The 22,848-nt window shown below is 36.4% G+C and overlaps 1 protein-coding gene across 2 annotated transcripts in view; it reads right to left on the minus strand.

The window, feature by feature from the left end:
• The window catches only part of LOC137249774 (leucine-rich repeat and coiled-coil domain-containing protein PF3D7_0703800-like), a 110,087-nt gene that overhangs the window by 2,406 nt on the left and 84,833 nt on the right, over positions 1 to 22,848 (minus strand). Inside the window, exons 4-6 of one of the 2 annotated variants that reach the window (XM_067781661.1) lie at positions 13,229 to 13,345; positions 13,061 to 13,150; positions 4,581 to 4,649 (exon numbers count right to left, since the gene is read on the minus strand). In XM_067781661.1, coding sequence (XP_067637762.1) covers positions 4,581 to 4,649; positions 13,061 to 13,150; positions 13,229 to 13,345 — 276 coding nt within the window. The remainder of the gene's footprint in view (positions 1 to 4,580; positions 4,650 to 13,060; positions 13,151 to 13,228; positions 13,346 to 22,848) is intronic. The other variant, XM_067781662.1, reaches the window with a different exon arrangement.

The raw sequence follows: 22,848 nt of genomic DNA on the forward strand, positions 1-22,848 counted from the left end.
ACGAAACCTTCCATTTTACCAGTCATGACGTTTGCCCCATCCGTGCATACCCCGGCAAACTTACTTAGGTCCACTTCAGAAAGAAATTTTTGGTGGATAGTTTCAAATATTAACCTTCCTGTTACATCTCCATGAAAACTTTCTAACGAAAGCATTGATTCGAAAGTTTCATAGTTGGAGTCTACGCATCGAACACAAATGACCATTTCAGTGCTTTCATCTAAGCATATGGTAAAAAATGTGCAGTCATTAATCTTTTCTTTAAAAGCTTTTTCAAGCGATGTGCCTATTTCATCTATATTTCTTGTTACAGTTCTGGCTGAGAGGAACTTTTTCAAAAAAAGCGTATAGGGAGCTATGGAGTTTTTCTAAAATGTGTAGAACAATTTCTTTAATACAAACGCCTTCTGAAAAAGGTCTTCCCTTGGTAAGTATGCTTGTGCTTATAAAGCTTGACAGATCCCTTTTTAGCATGGTTTCCGCATTTCTGCAATTTTCATTAACATTTTGGGAAACCTATTCCTTATACTTTCGCAAAAGCATATTTTTTCCCCCAAAAAATATTGTCTCTTTCCAGACCCTCAACTGACGCGAAAATTTTGTTCTTAGCACCACTGTAGCGAAGTTACTCTCGCATTCACCAATACAGCCTCACAAAAAAATATGCCGACCTATGCTATAAGCAAATCTTGACTGAAAACGAAGCGACCAAAAAACCACGTGGTTTTTTTAGGTTAATTTTCACCACTCGACAGGTGTAAAAGAGACACACACATAAACTGTTATCCAAAATCGTTTAAGTGGAAATGAGAGAAAACGTCACAAATATTGAGAGAACGCACTCTTTTTGCGGAGGTGAACCCGAAAAATAATGTAAAGAGTAACTCAAAATTAAAAATCGAAAAAAGTTACCAACGACAAAATTTACTTAATTACACGCCATGTCAAAAAAAGCATAAAGTGCGAACAATCAACAGTTCCTAGAAAACTGAAAAATGTTATATTTTAGCTTAACAAGAAAAAGCTTGGTTTAAAACTTCCTCAGAACTAAGAGCAGTCAGTGCGAAACGCGCTGACATAAAAATGTCCCAAGATAAGACTAATCTGGCAGCGCTTCCCAAGTAGCCGGTTCTATATACCGGAGCGACTTGGGTTTTTTCTCCACCAAGGGCTGTCATTTCAGTGAAACCCCATTTAATTTGTTGCGTCGCTCCCAGCAGATCCTTTCAGCGGGACTGCGCCATACTCTACTGCTCCGGGAAGGTATCGAACCCAATCCGGGACATGCCCCTGACCCCGGTCTAGAGAAATTTTTTTGCTGCGTATGCCGGAAAAGAATCTTTTTAAGACGGTCACACTCTTGTCAGTGTGTCACGTGTAAGAGATGGTTGCATCGGACAGGATATACTGGGCTAAACCCCAAAACCCGACGTCCTAATAACTTTTATAAATCGTTTGTAGCTCCTTGCTCTTCTCGCCCGAGGGCGTCCCGTAGCCTGCGCCTTAGCGCTCCCCCCTTTTTTTGCGACATCTGCCCAATGCAGCTCCTGTTTTGGACGGTGCCACTTTCCCAGATGTTCTGGTCTCCGCGACGGCAACCCCCCGACAGGTTTCATCGCGCCATGATGCCAGGCCACAAACCCAACTACACCGGGTACCACAATGCTTACCCAGGGACGTTCAGTCCCTTCCGTTCAGAATTCTGAAGTTAAACTGTAATGGGTTAACTGGGAAGACGGTCGGAGATATTTGATTTCAGGAAGCGGTATATCATCCGCATTGCTGCGATTCAAGAGACCACGCTCACAGCAGGATCTGTTCTGCAGACTTGTTCTGGGTATAACGTCTACAGGAAATATCGTGAGAGCGGAAATGGGGGCGGTTTCGCGGTCATCATCCACCACTCAGTGCAAAATAATCTTTTCGATCCCGACATCAGCCGCAGGGACAGTGTCCTAGAACGTCACGGCATATCTGTCCGGTTAGGCGATGTAAACTTAGAAATCATCAAATCTACATCCCTCCTGTCACCTGTTGCCCCAGCGGATACCGTCCTGATATCAGCGCACTACTCACTGGCGATAATCGCATTATCTTAGGCGATTTCAATGCCCATCACAATCTATGGAATTCAGCAGGCGTGAGATGTTGGCGGACCAAATAGAGGAAACGAGGTTCTGCACAATAAACGGAGACGCCCCCCTCGTATGGTAGAAAGCTGTCACAACTCTCCAGATCTATCCATCGTAAGCGCAGGACTAGTAAACTGCGTCAACTGGCAGCCGATGGTTACATTGGCATCTGACCACCTGCCGGCTTCATCATTACTCAGAACCGCACTTTCATCAACCTTAAGAAAGGAAAGTTACAAATCCTTTACAGACAATCGCTTTGCTGCCCTCCCTATCCCGACTGATCTCCGCTAAGGGGGACGTACTTTCCGCAGGGTCGTCGAATCCGCCTCGACTCGTTTTATTCCCGAATTCCGGAAATCCGGCCACATATTCCGGCGGAGGCCGCAAATTTAGCGAGAGAACGTGACCTTATAAGACAGCGCGACCCCGGCGACGCCAAATAAGGGATATAAATCGACGCATCAGATTGCTTATGGAGGAACACATGCGGGCGAAATGGAAGAAGCATTTAAAGAATTGTACCCTCTCCACAGGTGTGGGTAAGCTTTGGTCCACCGTGAAGTCCCTATCGAATCCGTCCAAGCACAATGACAAAATCTCCACCGCCTTTGGCGATAAAGTGCTGTCTGATTTGAAAAAATACGAGAGCGCTTTTTGCCGACAGTATTAATGCATTCTACGGTTGACAAAGTTAGACGGCGGGCCAACAGATGCGCAAACAACTATAAATACTGCGCGTCACCAATTACAATCACCGCCAAAGAGGTTGAGGATGCCATCGTTCATGCTAAGCCATCTAAAGCAGTGGGCACAGACGGCATATCCATGTCGATACTTAAAAAACTAGGCAAAGCGGGATTAAATTATCTAGCGCATGTCTTTAACTTGTCCCTTTCTACCTTAGTTATCCCCCAAAAATGGAAAATGGCCAAGGTGGTTCCGCTACTAAAGCATGGGAAACCAGCTAACATAGGATTCTTACCGTCCGATATCTCTCCTATCGCCAGTAGCCAAGACACTTGAAGCCATTCTGCTTCCCTATTTTAATGCAAATTTGCAAGTAGCCAATCATCAGAATGGCTTCCGAAAATTACATAGCCCTACCACCGCGCTATATGCCATTAGCATCCAGATAAATTGCGGTTTAAATCAAAGCCCTCACCATAGGACAATACTCGTTGCGTCAGACCTGTCAAAAGCTTTTGATGCGGGCAACCATGGCACGTTACTGCAAGACCTAGAAGGGTCTCCCTGCAGCCGCATTTGTACCGAAAATCCAGAGCCGTAAAAAATTCTCAAATCTCTTGCTGGCAGCACTTGGGATAAAGATAAAGAAACGCTCATCACCACTTACAAAGCAATTGGCCGGCCGATATGGTCGCCACCATCTACACAATGAGGCGAGAGTACTCCCCAATGGGGAGAGAATTGAAATGCTAACCAAACAGTTTCTATTGAATACCCAGAAACCTGGGCATCCCAACAGACATCTGATTGATGAGGCTACACCGTCCAGGGGCTTAAAGGGTCATCTCCGAAAGCATTCTGACGAATTATGGCACCTGAGAACACAGCCATATGAAGCAAAAAAGCACAAACCGGTTCTCAGTGACATCCACAAACAGGCGTCGGACCTCTATGTCAGGAAATGCCCGGCAAATCCCGTACTCAAATAAAAATACCCAGAACTAGCAGAGGAGGAACGCACCCTCCCTAGGGAAACGCGCGTCACTCTAGCTCAACTTCAATGTAGATACTGTAACAGGTTAAACTCTTACCTATGCCAAAGAGGATAAATACAATAAGAGCCGTCACTCGTTATTTTGTGGCGAGTATCTCGCTGGAAATTGAAAAAATTGATGCCGAATGTTTTCTGAGAGGGACATTTTTGATTGCCTCGCATTTATCCATGCCGTGTAGGCCCCTTGTGCAACTGTGATTTTTGGAAAGAGAATTAAATAAATTAATTAAATACAGTCGAAAAATAAACACAAATACCCCACGAAAATGTATAGAGGACATTTATAAACATCTTGCCCAAAAAAAAAGTAGCGACTACCTCTCAGTATACACCGAGTAAATGCCAAAAAAATAACTAGTGACGGCTATTATTGTATTTATCCTCTTTGCCTATGCAGAATGAACCAGATGTATGTCCTGCTTGCAATGTGTCCCCATATGACAAAAACCATCATTGTAATGTGGAACCCACGCCTCTAACACCCCTCTCATTATGGTCCCTGTTGAAACAGCAAGTTTCCTTGGACTCGACAATTTGTGATTGGTCGCACCTATTGGATGGGCGAAGCATTGCTACAACAACAACAGCAGTGATGCATTTTCTATAATCGTAGTAGTTCATACTACATGTCTGTTCCCTGTCATTGAATTTTAATTATGTTTATCACCTTTTATTATTCTCGCCTTTTACAAAAAAATACTTACTTGTGCCTCGTTAAAAGCAGTGATACCAACTGTCTTTGTTTCAACTGGGTCTCTCACATCCACTGGCGTCTGTAGAAAATATAATTAAAAAAGTTTCACTATGAATTGCATATGTGGTGATGCCTTAAGGTTAGAAAATCACACGTATATACCCAAAAACGCATAAAAACTTTCATTGCCAGTCTCACCGAATGCAGGGAATACCAGCTGTTTGAAAAGTTATTTCGTACATCGCATTTATATCTCAATATAAGATGGAGTTGAGAACTAACGTTTGAGGGTTGGGTTGAGATTGAACTCGTTTATTGGGTACCGAAATGCAATGCACGAAGTAACGTTTGAGATTTGCGAATCACGTTACTTCCCCAATGCACCTAAAAACCCGTTGATAGCGTTCTCAAATTGAAATGCACTTTTTTTATATGACATTGTACCTGCTTCTCAAATTGATTAATGATAATTTCTCTAAGCCTTTTTTAATATGACCAGAATGAAATGGAGAAAAAAGGGCTAAAAATTAGAACACAAAATGAGATTGTGGTGGTGGAATCGCGCTCGTCAAACCAGTAAAACAAACTTGCATATGTCATTCAACAATGCGCATACTCCAGGTGATGATTTGGAGTCTACTTGTAAAAGGCCGACTGTTAATGTGTGCAGGCCGAACAAAGCTTTGCTCAAAATCAAATTTGCATTTAATGATCAAACTGCCGTCTAAAATGTTTCCTAAATAGAAAACAAGTTCAAAATTAACGTTCGAGAAAACTTTTAATCTGAAATTATAAACAATGCCGAAAATCAAAGTGACAAGTGCAAACGAACAAAGCTAGCAAAGTTCAACCCTTAAATTTCAAACATGTGAGCATTTCGAATGGCCGAAAAATATTTACTTTTTAGCCTATAACTTTTCGAATTGAGGAATTTATTCACATTTTGGACATTTTAGTTTTCGTTTTGGACGTTTTGACTAATGTTTTCCTTTCTGAAAAAATGTTACCCTCATGTTGCGCACTTGAATTCTAATTTTTAGGATGCTGGTCGTGATCCGTATTGACAATATACATATATTGAACTGATGAATCGCATAGTTGGCGCTGACCTTGCAATATGATTGACAAAACAAATCAAATTATTAATTATTTTTTTCTCCTGTAAATTTCGACTCTACCTGCACTGGGGAAGAATTCGCGTTCTATGAAGTGATAAAATTAAAAAAAAAAAAAATTTGTTCAAATTTATGAAAACTCTTTTTATTTTATCACTTCACAGAACATGAATCGCCCCCTGAATACATAATTTCAATAATATGTATATGTGTAAGGCCCGGTTTTTCAGTAGTTGGTTAAAAAAATAAAATAAATGTAAGGCGCGATAACCTCCGAAGAGATCTAAGGCCGAGCTTCTCTTCCAATTTGCGTCGTGCTCCTCTTGATTTTCCCTAAAAATTGGCCGGACGGGACCTACATGTTTTATGCCGACTCCGAACGGCATCTGCAAGGCAGATGAGTTTTCACTGAGAGCTTTTCGTGGCAGAAATACACTCGGAGGCGCTTGCCAGACATTGCCGAGGGGCGACCCCGCTTAGAAAAATTTTCTTCTAATTGAAAAACCTTATTTCTAAAATTTTGATGTTGCTTTGCCCGGGGGTTGTACGCGGGATATTCGGTGTGGTTGGCGGAGCACGCTACCATCACACCACGGTGGCTGCCAAGTAGTTGGTTAAGCTAAGCTTAAACTAAGTTTGCTTAAACTCTAGTCAAATTTAGACTCCAGTTAAACTAGTGACCAGTTTTTCAGTCACAGTTTAAGGCCGTCTTTGGGGTATGCTTTTTTGTGCGGTAACACTGTTTTTTTTTTGTTATCTAGATAGTTTGTAGATACGGCAACAGCTTGATTTTGTTTACCCAACAAAGATGGAAAAAAAATTTCTCCAGCCTTAGAGAAATATATATCTAGTTCCAGACCTGATATCAAACATCATGCTGTAATTATTCTTAAACCAGATAGTTATCAAGTTGTTATTCAACTTCATTCTCCAATCACTATCCAACCCTTCCCCGAGGTGGCACCACCAAAGCCAACAGCTGTTTATTGTGAGAAATAAACACCTGGCTGATAGCAGTAAGGAAGCGCTATTAATTAAATATAAGTTATACATATATTATTTTGTTGAAAATACTGTAGCATTGTAATCTTACATTTGAGTCTAGTAAGAGAACCACACATAAATACTAGTTGGGAACTATATTTTTTTAACTTAAGTAATAGCATTTTTTGCTTTATAAAATATTTCCTTTTTTGCTCAGAACGTTATGATTCTCAATCAACATGAGATGTAGTGGTACTTAAGCCCAAATGCGTGTTGGGTATATTCGACGTCATTGCCCAACAAGCATTTCGGCTTCAGTAACATTAGAGCTCGTATTGATAACTAGACATACTTCTAAAATCTCAAGAGTTGCTTCGAAACATTGGCTCAACTCGAGAATCATAGCGTACTCAGCTAAAGTGGGAATTTTTTATAAAGCAAAAAATGCTATTACTTAAGTTAACAAATTTAATTAACAAGTTGTGGTCCTCTAACTGGACCCAAATGTAAGATTCCATACTACAGTATTTTCACGAAAATAAAATGAAATATATATACATAATTTAAAAAATAAATAAATATGAAGCGCGACAGCCTTCGAAGAGATTTTAGGCCGAGCTTCTCTTCCAATTTGCATCGTGCTCCTTCTAATTTTTCCAACAAATTGGCGGGACGGGACCACTGAGAGCTTTTCATTTTGGGCATGTTTTGACTAATGGTGTTTTCCTTTGTAGAAAAAATGTCACCCTCTTCAATTCTAATTTTTAGGATGCTGGTCGTGATCCGTATTGACAATATATATATATTGAGCTGATGAGTCGCGTAGTTTGTGCTGACCTTGCAATATGATTGACAAAACAAATCAAATAATTAATTATTTTAAGTTATTTTTTCCTACTGTAAATTTTGATTCTACCTGCTCTGGGGAAGAACTCGCGTTCTATGAAAAAAAAAAAAGAAATTTGTTCAAATTTATGAAAACTCTTTTTATTTTATCACTTCACAGAACATGAATCGCCTGAATACACAATTTCAATAATATGTGTAAGGCCCGGTTTTTTAGTAGTTGGTTAAGCTTAGCTTAAACTAAGTTTGCTTAAACTCAAGGCAAATTTAAACACTGCCGAGGGGCGGCCCAACTTAGAAAAATTGTATACTAATTAAAAAACCTTGTTTCTAAAATTTTGATGTTACTTTGCCCGGGGCTTGAACCCAGTATATTCGAGGTGGTAGGCGGAGCACGGTACCATCATTACCATCACACCAACTCGGCTGCCTATATAACTTATTTTTAATTAATTACGCTTTTATTTCTCACAATAAACAGCTGTGGATTTTGGTGGTACCACCTTGGAGATTTTTTTTTTCAATTCTACCTCAACTCGATATTCAGTGTAGGATATCAACTGGAGACATGTGTTGAATATTTATTTGAGATCTAGAAATTTCTAAAAACCTCTCAAAATTAGGATAATAATTGGAAAATATGAATGACGGTGGAGATCAACTCGAAAACTTATAATTTTACAAAGTTTCTCAACGGTTGGATAGTGACTGGAGAATGAAGTTGGATATCAACTCGAGAACTATCTGGTTTAAGAATAATTAAATAATGATGTTGGATATTTCCGGAACTATATATATATTTCGCTGCAGAATATTTTTTTCATCTTTGTTGCGTAAACAAAATCCAGCCGTTGCCGTATCTACAAATTATCTAGATAATAAAAAAAAACCTGTTTAAAAAAAACAATGTTGCCGCACCAAACAGCATACCCCAAAGGCGGCCTTAAACTGTGACTGAAAAACTGCTCTGTAGTTTAACTGGAGTTTGAATTTGACCAGAGTTTAAGCATACTTAGTTTAAGCTTAGCTTAACCAACTACTGAAAAACCGGGCTTAAACGGACCATTGTAGATAAAAGCCCCGACACATAAGTAGATTTTCATATAGATGCGTTCTACTCAATCTTATGCATTATGAGCAGATTGCACGTATTTTTATGGAGAACGGTAGAATGAGCGATATGGGCGCCATCTGATATTGAAAAGTTGCCAACTCCCAAATTTTGGTACAAGCAAAGCATAAGAAGAATTTGACATTTGCTTTGCCCAAGGGCGTTGGCACACTTTGCAAGTGAAATTATTTTTCCCACTGGTTGGTAACTTTTCTAACATTTTTCGAAATTAAAAACTGCAATATAACAATCGAATACGACACAAAATATGTTAGCAAGTATTTTTGTTGTATAGGGATAATGTTTAAAACAGTGCTTCCCGAAATTTTGTATGTGAATGGACAAGACGTAATAAACTTCAATTGCGAAGTCTGAAGTTCCTTCATATTTACAAACGCAACATTTTGGTTGATTGTGGCGATGTTATTGGAATGCATAAGCTTGTGTTAAATGCATCTATATGAAAAATGTCATTGTGCCGCGGCCTTAAGTACAAGTGAGCTGACTTATCTGTCAAGCACTCTGACAGGCACTCGGTAAAGCTGTAGTCGTTGGTGCCGTTTGTCGTATCGCTGTAGTCGTATCCCTAACGTAATCAGCTGTTTATCGTTACGACGGTAAACCAAAAACCAATTGGTTGGCCACGATACGGTTACGACCTTAGCGGCACCAATAATCGATTGCATTGATTCTCATAACCGTTACCGATAAAGCACTAAAGTCTGCAGCTAAAAGTTGGCATAACGGAAAAATCTGGGTTGCCATTGTTGTCCAGGTATGTAAAAGAACGAAGCAAAGCATCGTAGCTATAATTTATCAGTTCAGCATCGCAACGTAAACGCGTTGTATTGCTTTTTCACGAGGAAAACAAGTTACACGTACGGCGCTCTTTACTTTGCCAAGTTTCTTTTGATTGACTCTAATTTAAATCAATTTTGCTTTCCGTATTTTTTCGCATTGTTGGAGACTTCAAATCTTTTATTATCTATACTCCTGCGGAAATATATTCAACTATTTAAATTTTAATTTTATTTAACTATTAAATACAACTCAGCTTAAACAGTCTTAGGGTACGCTTACACAGCCACCGATAAACCGAAAAATTGCATTCGGCCTGGCTGGTGCTAAAATTGCAACCGATTATCGGCCGGCAGCTTATTTTTCTTACATTTTAATTTTTCGCTTAAATACGCTTGCTTTTATGTGCTTATACCATAAAGGGCGCCTGTTTTGCATACAATTAATTAATTGTTCAGTCTATCGCACAAATAATTCATTTTTCACAGTAAATGCACGCAATTTAACAAACAGAATCGGACGATAAAATCACTGAGATTTGCATCAGGTGAGCGAGTCTGTTTGTAGTTTGACGTTTATAGCTTAGTTGACACACTTAAAGCCATGCAAAAGTTGAGTTATCCATATCCGTATAAAACAGCTGATCCAACAAACCTCATGGAAAGCAATTTAGTTAGTCAATGGTGTCATAGCATAACGACCTAGCCATAACCATACCATATCAACAAATTGGCTTTTGGGTATTTTTTTTTTTTTTAATTTTTGATTTGGATACGTTTTCACTAAGTGACCAATTATTTGTGGAATTTTTTGGTAATTTTCTGAATTTCCTTCTTTCTTATGAAATTTTCACATATTTTAGGTTAAGGCACCAATAACCGATGCCAATTGATAATTATGGATAAGTAAAAATATGGTTATGACTATGTCAACTTTGCCAGCCCCTTTAGTTTGGTACATTATAGGTTGGATCGCAGAGGTGCTACACGTAACAATATATTGTCGGTGCCGCGATCCATATTGATAGATTTCAAAACTTCTACATATATTGCGATCCGGATTACGATCCATCAATACTTCATGCTAAACGTTCAATAAATATCGTGATCCAGCATTGACAGCATTGCGTCGTCGTGTTACACTCGTCTTAAGGGCCAGGCAAAGTTGACATAAGCCATCATCCCGCCGGAAAGATCCTGAGCCAGATAAATCCAGATAGAAGTCTGGTTCAATTTGTGAGCCAGATAATTTGTTAGTTTCTTATCTTTAGTTTGGCATGTTAAATGAGATACAATAACGACATCTGTCTATCACAACTCATATGTACAAAAATATCACGACCTCTGCTTCTCAAGTCTGCCAATGACCCAGAGCATTGCCGTGAGAATTGAGCGTGATGCGGAGCTAGACAACTCACTGGATGATGGCTATAGTCATAACGCTATAGTCACAACCATATTTTTACTTATCCATATCAATTGGCATCAGTTATTGGTGCCTTAACCTAAAAATTGTGAAATTTTATTAAAAATGTCTTAGTCAAAACGTATCAAAAAAATAAATAACATAAACAAAAAGTTTATAAGATCGCGGGTTCGAATCGAGCTCAAGGCCTAACAATAATTTTTTATCATTATTATTGTTATGATAAATTTTTTCTTAATTGAAACAATTTTTAAATTAGAATAGAAGAAAGAAAAAATTTAGACAACTGCCAAAGCTCGTTGTATAGATCCATTTCGGGAACTGCTAAATTCCTTCATCGGCAACGTTTAGGCGCCGCTGCTATAACCATTCAACCATCACAGCGGTTTTTTGTTTGTCTTCATTAATCCAGCTCTATTCTGGTTCGTGCCAACTGATATTCACAGCACTGCGACATCTGTTGCAGAATGGATGTGAAAATTGAACTTGATTGATGGCAATACTGCCATAGTGTCATATTTTATTGACACTTTTTCCCCATGCTCTGGGATGTATTAACAATTTTTGTTGTTATATCGGCCTAATGATTTGTAAGATCGCGGGTTCGAATCGAGCTCAAGGCATAACAATAATTTTTTATCATTATTATTGTTAAGATAAATTTTTTCTTAATTGAAAAAATTTTTAAATTAGAATAGAAGAAAATAAAATTTAGACAACTGCCAAAGCTCGTTGTATAGATCCATTTCGGCGCCAAAACGTTGCCGATGAAGGAATTTAGCAGTTCCCGAAATGGATCTATACAACGAGCTTTGGCAGTTGTCTAAATTTTTTCTTTCTTCTATTCTAATTTAAAAATTTTTTCAATTAAGATAAAATTTATCATAACAATAATAATGATAAAAAATTATTGTTAGACCTTGAGCTCGATTCGAACCCGCGATCTTACAAATCATTAGGCCGATATAACAACAAAAATTGTTAATACATCCCAGAGCACGGGGAAAAAGTGTCAATAAAATATGACACTATGGCAGTATTACCATCAATCAAGTCCAATTTTCACATCCATTCTGCAATAGATGTCGCAGTGCTGTGAATATCAGTTGGCACGAACCAGAATAGAGGTAGGATTAATGAAGACAAACAAGAAACCGCTGTGATGGCTGAATGGTTATAGCAGCGGCGCCTAAACGTTGCCGATGAAGGAATTTAGCAGTTCCCGAAATGGATCTATACAACGAGCTTTGGCAGTTGTCTAAATTTTTTCTTTTTTCTATTCTAATTAAAAAATTTTTTCAGTTAAGAAAAAATTTATCATAACAATAATAATGGTAAAAAATTATTGTTAGGCCTTGAGCTCGATTCGAACCCGCGATCTTACAAATCATTAGGCCGATATAACAACAAAAATTGCAAAAAGTTTATAAATTCAAGAACTCAAATATTTTTAGGTTATGGATATGGCGAAAAACCAAAAATCAATTGGTTGGCAACGTATGGTTATGGCTAGGGTGTTATGATATGGCTGGATCAGTTGTTTTATGTGGATATGGATACGTCAACTTTGCCAGGGCTTTTATACACGCATGTTTTTTATACGTACACTGTTAAGCTGCCAAATACGGTTTCTTTAATAACCGCTTATTTTTCTACTCCTAATGTTTCAACGCGGTGAAAAATTTTACCCGCTTCTGACAGTTAAAATACGCCCGTACTGTTTCAGATAGCGTACACATTCTTTTTCTATTTACTTCACCCGGCGATTCCACCATGATGGGTTTTTTATATCAGCATACTGTTTGAAAACAAGCGAAAAAAGTAATGAAAATAAAAATATATCAATACCCATGGCTCAATTATATGGTTGGCTCATCTCATCGGGTGATTTTATTTTTTTCATTTCACTGGTATAGGGATTGTCAAAAGGAGATGTCTCATACGTAAAATGTAACCGACACATTGACAATAATCCGTGGTGGTCCATTTTTGGTAAAAAAAATAGGTGCACATCAATTTCAGTTATTTTTTCAGTAAATGGATCTAAGTTAGGGTATGATTTTCCCACGACACACAAGAATTGTAAAGTTTTATGTTTTCTCTCCATTCCATTCGCGTAACACCAACACGCAGATTTTGACAATCTGAACAAAGGGATGTTGTGCTGTAGGGATGAGCCAACCATATAGTTGAAACATGTCAATAACGTACTTGCGTCGTCTTTTTACGTGATTTCTTTTTTTTTCGAAGACTTCTAGCGTCTGCGTCAACGACTTTGACCCTCCTGCCCAAATTTTTAGCCTGTTGCAATCAAAAGATTTAAGTTAAAAGGACATAAACAAGAAACTTTTTAATAAAAAGAATATAAAAATAACATACTTTCTTCTTCTTTGTACGTGACTTCTTTTCTTTATGAGGAATTTCTGAGCCCGGTGTCATCTTATCGTCATCATTTGTAAAATCAATAGCATTGTGTACATCCTTTATTCCAGTGTGCTGTTAATAGAATAAAAAAACAATACATGGGCACTTGTGAAATTGGATATGAGGATTTAACATGCCGACATCAATGAAAATGCCAGAATTTCAAACACATATTCATTTAATTTTATCACTTTGGGCCGTTTCTTGTTCTATATCTTTTAAATATGGAATTTTTGATAGATGTTATAGATGCAGTTTACACATAACGAGATTATCTTAATTTTTCTACTTAACTCCTAATCGGTAATTAAATAATTTCCCTTATAAATTTTTCTCGGCGATAATCGGTTATTATGAAAAATTTTTAGATACTACCGCTAGGAGTTAAGTGGGAGCACGGAAAAAAGGAAAAGGTGAAAATTTGACAGCTAAAAATCTAGTTCTTGGGGATGGGATATATGTGAACGCGTAGGTTAACTATTGTGGATTTATTGCAGATTACTGCATGTGTAAAGTGGTTTAAGGAAGGAAAAGGAAAGGAGATGAAATGAAGCAAAATTAGAACCGAAACCGGAACCGAAATCAAAACTGCAAAACTGAAAATATTCTAACACAAACGATAACTATGCAACTGTCAAACAATTTCTAAAAACTAGAATAAGTTATGGATCTAACGAGTATTTTTGGTCGCTAGTTCAAATATGTCATTAATCCGATCCACCATTTCAGAGCTGTTTTGATTTAAAAATGAGTTTCGATTACGGAAGTAAAACGTAATACGGGTCCAGAAACGAAACCAGAACCGAATCAGGAAAGAAACCGTAGCTGCGACTTGAACCGAAGCTAGAGTAAAACCTGAAGGTGAAGACGAATCCAATATTGCGAAAATCAAAATGAACCTCGGTAACGATTAAGCTAAATCAGAGTATAAATAGAATAGGGTGTCAGGTTGCAAGCACGGCATACATTACAGTATCTACACCTTTTCCAACAGTACTTCAGAAAATATCAAATTGATTTTTGAAATCATCAATTCAATTTTACACCTTTACCAGTTTAAGTGCAGAAATTTACAATTCAAGTTCAGAAAGATGCAATTCAAAATCAGAAAATTACAATTAAAGTTCAGAAAATTACAATTAATGATCCGAATGTCCAATTCAAATTCAGAAAAATCCACTTCAAGTTCAGAAATCCCAATTTAAATTCATAAAATTGCAATTCAAGTTCAGAATTTTGATTTCAAGTTAATAAAATTACAATTCAAGCTCAGAAAATTACAATTAAAGTTCAGAAAATTAAATTTCATGTTGAGAAAATTACAATTCAAATTCAGAAAAATAGGGTAGGGTGTTATTTTTCAAAAGTAATTCCAATTCATGCTACGTAATGTAATATTTATATGTTATTTGCGGAAGTGTTGATGCTTCGTTGACAATGGTGGCTTGGATATACTGTACCCACCACTTGGATAACTCTTTGCAACAAGTACATGAGGACGCTCCGGCCATGAAAATACGTCAGTCGACACCGCAGTTAGGAAACAGTGGAATGGGGAGACCTCCACAGAGTTGCGAGAGGCAGGTGGAGGAAGACTTGATCTGTGCACACAGTACTTTGTTACGCCAGCCTTAAGGGCAAAAACATCACAAGCAAATAAACCATATCGTTAGCTTAATGTGAAAATGTGCTGTCATTTATTTTGAAAAATTTTATTTTAATGCAGTTTTAAAACTGAATTCAAAATACATCGATCACAAAAAAAAATATTTAAATTTTTCATTTTTACGTGCTGTGGGCAATGATGTGTAAATGTGCTAAGTCGTCAGCTGTTAACAAAAAATGTGCTAAGTCAACCTCTCAATAATATCAATCTGAATTACTAGTCATTTCTTTGTGCGCGCATTTTATTTATTTATTTAATTCATTCAGTCTAAAATTACATGCTTTGTTGTTGTTGTTGTATTAACGATAAAGACACTCCCCGAAAGCTTTGGGGAGTGTTACCGATGTTGATGGCCCTTTGCGGGATATAGATCCGGTACGTTCCGGTAACAAAGCGCTATTAAGGTACTACTAGCTCGACCATCTCGGGAACGATTTATATACCACATTAAACTTTCTGAGCCTCGGCTGTCAATGAAACAGGCTTAGGTGCGTTGACAATTGGGTCGGAGAAGCTATATATTGTGCTGACGACCCCTTGAGAGGGTTGCGAACACAACCCCTTGAAATTGGATTTACCCAATTGAGACATGCCTTTGGTGTATGATAAATGCTTTGCGCTGACTATAATCTACTTCAATTCTTACATGTCGATAACTACATGCTTTCTTACAGACTAGTTAAAAACAGAAAACAATTCAAGCTTAAACTTATATAAGCTGTTATTAAAATTAATAACACTACTGAATCGATTTGCTAGATGTATAGTCCTAGTTATAACTAGATTAATTCATAGCATAATTCGTTTTATGAGTTATTTCGACAAATATTCTATTATGCCGAAGATCACGCAGTGGAATATATGGAATGAATGGAAAGTAGATAAATCAGAGCAATTTGTGCTAAAGTTTATTACATTACAACCATTTTTGGGTATTTTATACTCACGCTTGCGGGTGTGCAGCCCACTTGCACACCTGCACACACACAACTCTTTAATTTTCCTTTTTAGTCCAATTGAGTACACTTATTTCAGTTTTTTAAGTTAGTTTTTATTAAGTGTAACTTTAGTTTTTTATAACTTGTACAATAGATTCACTTATCCTTTAATTTACAACTTATACGTTCGTTTCTTTATTTTTTTTATTTTTAAGCAATAAAGTATAATTAGTTTTTTTGATTTACAACTTAGTCTTTTACTTTTTCTTTAAACGCTCGTCACTTAGTTTTATTTAATTACTCTTAATTTTCGATTTTAAAACTTGAGCTTGCGGAGGTGTCGACCGGTTACTTCAACTATGCAAAAACGACTTCGGTCGCGCTCGTTTTTCACCCACGCTCAGCGGCCATCATTATACATCGCTGAATGCAATTGGCCCTGCTGAGTGCAATTGTTATCGCTGTTCGCTGTTAATTACTTACATGTAATTTGTTTTCTAATTTCTATTGTACTAAATTAATGTATTATATATATTTATTACAAATAGTACGTGCATATTAATATTTGGTTTTATTAACATGCAAATTGAAATTTTTGTTTTCGTATATTAATATAAATTTTAATTTGAGATTTCATGCTTCAATAACAGAGCAATGAAAATTTAAAATTAGTTACAAGCTAGTTTGTAAATTTGTATGAAGAAAAGTTTAGTTTACCTTATTGATTCGGTTTTTGTGAACGGTTTTTTCCTTTTTATTCATTTCATCTAAAACCGTGACATTAACTCCATCAATTTTTGTGACTATATATGTTCCTTGGTAAGTGCTTCCGTGTTTATTTCTAGGTTCTTTTTGTACTACTACCTTATCGTTTATATTAATTGCTAACGGACGCGCCCTCTTATCATATAGATCCTTATTTTTAATTTTATGTTTATTAATTAAATCTTTTGCTATTTTATGCGTTTTTTGTAGTCTATATTTTACTTCTTTTGCATAATTTTCAACATTGTAAATTGGATCGATTTGTTCCTTTTGAACTTCATTTGGTAAGGTAACATTTCTACCGAATACTAATTCGTGTGGCGTAAATCCATTATCCAAAACTGTACTAGGAGTTGTATTATGCAAAAATGTAAAATATTTCAAATAAACGTCCCATTCGGGGAAGTAATCATTTAGAAAAGCTCGTAAATATTCATTAAACACCCGATGATTTCTTTCAATTGTACCTAGGGTTTCATGATGGTAAGCTGTAGAAAAATTATGTTCGATTTTTAGGAGTTTAGTTAATTCAAAGAAAATTTCATTTTTATATTCAGTTCCTAAATCTGTTTTAATTGATTTCATTATGCCATAAATGAGGATGAAGCCTTCAAAAATTGCAGTTGCAATTGTTTTTGCTGTCTTATCAGGGATTGATATTGTAACTCGGTATTTGCTTAAGTCGCACATAATGGTAACCGCGAACCTATTCCCATTATTCGACTCAGGCAAAGGTCCTATTGTATCTATAACTACGACATCGAAAGGTTTGCAGGGTGTTGGTGTAAGCACCAAATTTTCTTTGGTTTTTGGCTAGACTTTATTCAAAAGGCACTTTTTGCAATTTTTGACGTATGTGGCAATATCACGGGTCATACCTTTCCAATAATATTTTGTACGTATTTTTGCGTAAAGCTTTTTATTTCCGCAGTGACCTCCTGATATCGGGTCATTGTGGTAAATTTCCATTAATTTAAGTTTTTTGTCGTTGTCCGTAACTGTTTCGACAGGTTCTATTAATAGTATTCGTAAATTTTTTAAAATTGAATTCCCTGTACTTTTAAAATTTGAAATAGAAAAATATTTAAATATTTGATCATCTTTTTGCCAGTGTTTGCCAGCTTCTTTTTCAAGCTTCAAAAGTAATTCATCTAGTTGCATTATTTTGTTAGTACACACAATATTAAGTAACTCGAGTTTTTTATGTTTTAAATGCGCATATATTTTTAAATTGATTTTATCATTATCGTTGTCATGACAAATTTGGCTTTTTATCCTATGGATTTTCTTGGAAAAATTATATGAAAATTTGTCGAATACCTGTAATTTGACATTTTCTTCGTTTATGTCTTCAGCCGATTGTTGTAATTGTTCGTGACGTTTCGTCATAGACCTCGTCTGTACCGCTAGAATTTGATTATTGAAATTTTTAAGTTCTTGAATTGAAATTCGCGATAATGCGTCTGCACCGACGTTAGATTTTCCTTTAATATATTCTATGGTAAAATTATATTCGGACAATTCCAAATGGATTCTGGAAAGTTTCGACAACGGATCTTTCATATTAAATAGATAAACTAGTGGACGATGATCTGATTTAACTTTGAAGTGAGTGCATAAATATATGCACGAAATTGCTTTATTGCAAAATATATTGCCAAAAGTTCTAATTCTATTATTGCTTTATTTTGTTCTGATTTGCTAAAGGATTTTGAAGCAAAACAAATTGGCAAGTCGTTACCATTATGATTTTGACTCAGTATCGCACCACAACCTAACTTTGAAGCATCAACCGTAATTAAAAATTCTTTTGTGAAATCTGGATATTGTAATAGTTTTGGAGAAATCAGACTTTTTCTTAGATTATCGAAAGCTAACTCACATGCCGTATCCCAATTAAATTCAACCTTTTTTCTACTCAAACGATTCAATGGAGCTGCTAAAGAAGCGAAATTTGGAATAAATCTCCTACAATAATTTGCAAATGCCACGAATCTTCGGACAGCGTCTTTATCGCGTGGTTTAGGATACCTTTTCATTGCTTCAATTTTTGAATCGTCTGGTAGCAACCCATTTGCTGAGCATTTATGCCCTAAGAAAGTTACTTCAGTTCGAAGAAAATTACATTTTTTTGGGTTAAGTCGCAAGTTGAACTTCCTACAGGTTTCGAAAATTTTTTTTAGATTATTGAGATGATGTGCTTCGCTACATCCAATTACTATTATATCGTCTACATACATAAAGGCTTGGTTGGGTGAAATACCAGAAAATGCAATTGACATCATTCTTGAAAATGAATTTGGAGCCACGTTTAGGCCAAATGGTAACACCTTCCATCGAAAAGCTCCGCGGTCAGTACTAAAAGATGTTATGTCTCTTGAATCTTTGTGAAGTGGAATTTGGTGAAAACCCGAAAAAAGATCTAAAGTAGAAAAGAATTTCGCACGGCCAAGGTTATCCAAAATATCGTCTACACGTGCCAAAGGAAATTTATCGGCGATTAACTTTTTATTTACAGCCCTAAAGTCAACGCACATTCTATACGATTTTTGGCCATTTAGGTCTTTTTTCGGTACCAACAACCAGGGGCTGTTATAATTCGAACAACTATTTTCGATCAGATCGTTTTCCAATAATTTATTAACCTGTTTATTTATTTCTTCGCGTTGAGAATACGGTAGGCGGTAATTTTTAATGTATACTGGCGTCGTATCGTTTAGTCTTAGTTTTTGTTCATAAAAATTGTTTATTGTCATTTTATCATTGTCTAGCGCAAAAATATCGGAATATTGTAAACATAAGTTAATAAGCTTATTTTCAGCATAATTTGGTATTTGTTTTTCTAAAATGCTTTTAAGTTCTTTGATACGACTATCTTGTTTTACTGGGTTATTGATTTTATAAACATTATAATTAGAAAGTTTTTCGGTTTGAATGTTGCAGTTGTTTACGTATTTTACGCTATTTGTGGTGTTTATTACTTTAATGATCGGATTACTAGTATCAACTATACATTTCGCTGTGAAAACACCGTCAGAAATCTCTTGAGAATCCACGAAAAGTGGTTCTGAGTCTTTTTCCAAGGCGAAAATTCTATAAACTTCGCAACGAGGTGGTATAACAAATGTATCGCTTTCCATTCCGTGAAGGGTGGGAAGTGCGATCTTTTCATTGCCTATCCAGAAAGAAATGCAATTTGTTGCATAGCTGATATCGCATTTATTTGTTTTTAGGAAATCCTTACCAAGTATTCCATCTGATGGAATGTTGAAATCATTTTCTACCACGTGCAACGTATGTTTGATATAAAAATTTGAAAAGTCTAAGTTAGTTGTAAAAGTACCTAATGTAGAAACTGTATCTGTAGTTACTCCAGTAATATTAATTGTATCATTGTTATTAATTGACAAATTTTTATTAAGAGAAGAAATTTTAATTAACGAAATGTCGGCTTGTGTATCGACTAGAAATGTACAAAATTTGTTAGAACCAGTAATATTTATTTGTATAAAATCGGAATAATTTAAGTTAAGACAATAAACGTTTTTAGAAGAAAAACTGTTAGCTGAATCAGATAGTAATTTGTCTCGTCCTCCCTCAGTGTTCGCTGCTGAGGGGTTTCCCTGTTTAAAGCCCGGACGCTTGCATCTATTATTGGAAGTGTTAGAACCGTTATTATTGCTAGTACGACTATTGTTGCTATTATTATTATTGTTAGACTGATGCCGATTTCCGCTGCCGGAACGGAAATTTTGCCTTTGATTGCCGCGATTGAAGTTGTTGCCATAGTTACTGTTACTAAAAGATGGTCTATTTTGTCTATAATTGTTAAAGTTACGACTTTGATTTTGGAAGTTTCGACCTCGGTTATTACTTTGAAAATTTCTAAAATTGTTATTGTTCCGCGCTCTAAATGCTAAAACTTGGCGTTCTTTTATTTCATTTGATTGTTCTACAATCAATTTAGCTACTACGACCTTGGAATCAGAAAAATTGGTGGAAGCGAGGATTGACTTGACTAAACTGGTTTTTGCGTTCAATCGGCAAACGTTAACTGTTTGCTCGATGGCCATTTCATGGGCTTTGGCCTGAGTAATCCCTTCGATAATGAGCGAACGCTCTAAAGCATCAGACAATTCCTCGACACGTTTTGCAAAATCGGTGTAATTATTGTTATTAACTTGCAAAGCTGCAATTTTTCCGGCCACAACTTTGGAGTTGTCGGGTTTTATGCGGTTACGTAGCGCTATTTTTATATCATTAAGTGAGAGTATTTGAGTTGGTATTGCTTCTCGAGCTTTACCATCGAGTTTGGATTTAATATATGAAATACAAATGCCAGTTAAATTTTCGTCGACAAATTGTTCGATTAACTCAATTTTATTAATGAAAGATTCGAGCACAGGTGCTCGCCGCTATAATTTTCACGCATAATACCAGCACACATGCTGATTAACGATCTTCTTTCCTCAGGAATTGCCATATTTGTATCGGAATTAGGAGGACTTGAAATATGTGTTTCGGGCAATTCCTCAAATCCGTGAAATTCTCCGGACAAAGAAAGTCTAACAACAAGGTTTTTGATTGTACTGGGCGAATATGTGGTTGAGCCTTCGGAAACTGGGCTTTTAAAATCAAGATTTTCGGAATCGGAACTTTCGGAATTAAAATTTTTGGAATTGGAACCTGAATTTTTGGAATTAGAATCTGAATTTTCGGAATCTGAGTCTTGCTCTGAAATTCTGGGAACTACTTTTTTGTTTCTAAGAAACATATGTAGTAGGAAGCAAAGAAGAAATATTTAAACTGATTAAAGTCGAATTTGTGGAAATTGCTTACGAAAATTTAACAAAAATTGAAATTGAATTGAATGTTGATGTGAAATTGAAAGAATTATCCGGCAATTTAATGAAAGACTGAATATTTAATGATAAATTGAATGTATATTGAAGTAATTTAATTTAATTTGATTTCAAAGGAAAGTATTTTATTTCGGTATAAGGACTTGGCTGTTGATAACGGCGGCCACCGTGGTGTGATGGTAGCGTGCTCCGCCTATCACACCGTATGCCCTGGGTTCAACTCCCGGGCAAAGCAACATCAAAATTTTATAAATAAGATTTTTCAATTAGAAGAAAATTTTTCTTAAGCGGGGTCGCCCCTCGGCAGTGTTTGGCAAGCGCTCCGGGTGTATTTCTGCATGAAAAGCTCTCAGTGAAAACTCATCTGCCTTGCAGATGCCGTTCGGAGTCGGCATAAAACATGTAGGTCCCGTCCGGCCAATTTGTAGGGAAAATCAAGAGGAGCACGACGCAAATTGGAAGAAAAGCTCGGCCTTAGATCTCTTCGGAGATTATCGCGCCTTACATTTATTTTTTTTATGGTTTTATTTTTATAGATACGGGCGCACCGCATCTTTTCAAATTTATAATATGAATATCCTCGGACGCACTGGGATTAAAAAAAATTCCATTGGTTGTTTACGGGACCACCGTTTACGCAAAAAAAATCTTTTTGGTTAATTACGGAACCACCGCTTTATGCAAACAAATTATTTTTCATGTTATTTTTTTGTATTGTTTTTGATGAAGCCCACCGTAGGGCAGAGTGGGACTAAAATCGAAAAATTGATAAAAATTATTTAATTTTTTTTTTTTTTTTGAAGATGGCAACTGCTTTTAATTTTTTTCAGAAAATTTACCAGTTGAACTGGTTAGAGAAAACTCAAAAAAAATTTTTTCGGTGTTTTTCCAACTCTGTCCCACTGTGCCTACCCGTAAGTTCACAAATATATATGTATATGTAATTGGGTTATTTAACGCTTTCGGTAAATGATAAAAACCAGTTTTATATATATATAATGTAAAGTATTTTGTAATAATTGTGAAAGTAGAAAAGTGAGAAAATATATGTAATATGTAATATAACTGTTTTAATTTTAATATTTGTGAAACGTATGAAAAATGTAATTTTATATAAATCTTTATGTATATGAATAAAAAATGATTTTCGCACACTGTGCGTCATACCGACTTCTGCTTTGTTTGGTTTGCCGCTTGATGCTCTGTTGCTGCGCTTGGAATTCTGCTACTGCATCTGATGTTCTGCTGCTTTAGTTGCTGTTGTCGATGGCGTCACTCGTCTTCCGCTATTCGGTTTTCCTTTGGTGTACGGTGGTTTTCCGTTATTGTGGTGGCGTGGCTAGT

The sequence above is a fragment of the Eurosta solidaginis genome, chromosome 4, assembly GCF_040869045.1.
Source record: "Eurosta solidaginis isolate ZX-2024a chromosome 4, ASM4086904v1, whole genome shotgun sequence".
Taxonomy (NCBI): domain Eukaryota; kingdom Metazoa; phylum Arthropoda; class Insecta; order Diptera; family Tephritidae; genus Eurosta; species Eurosta solidaginis.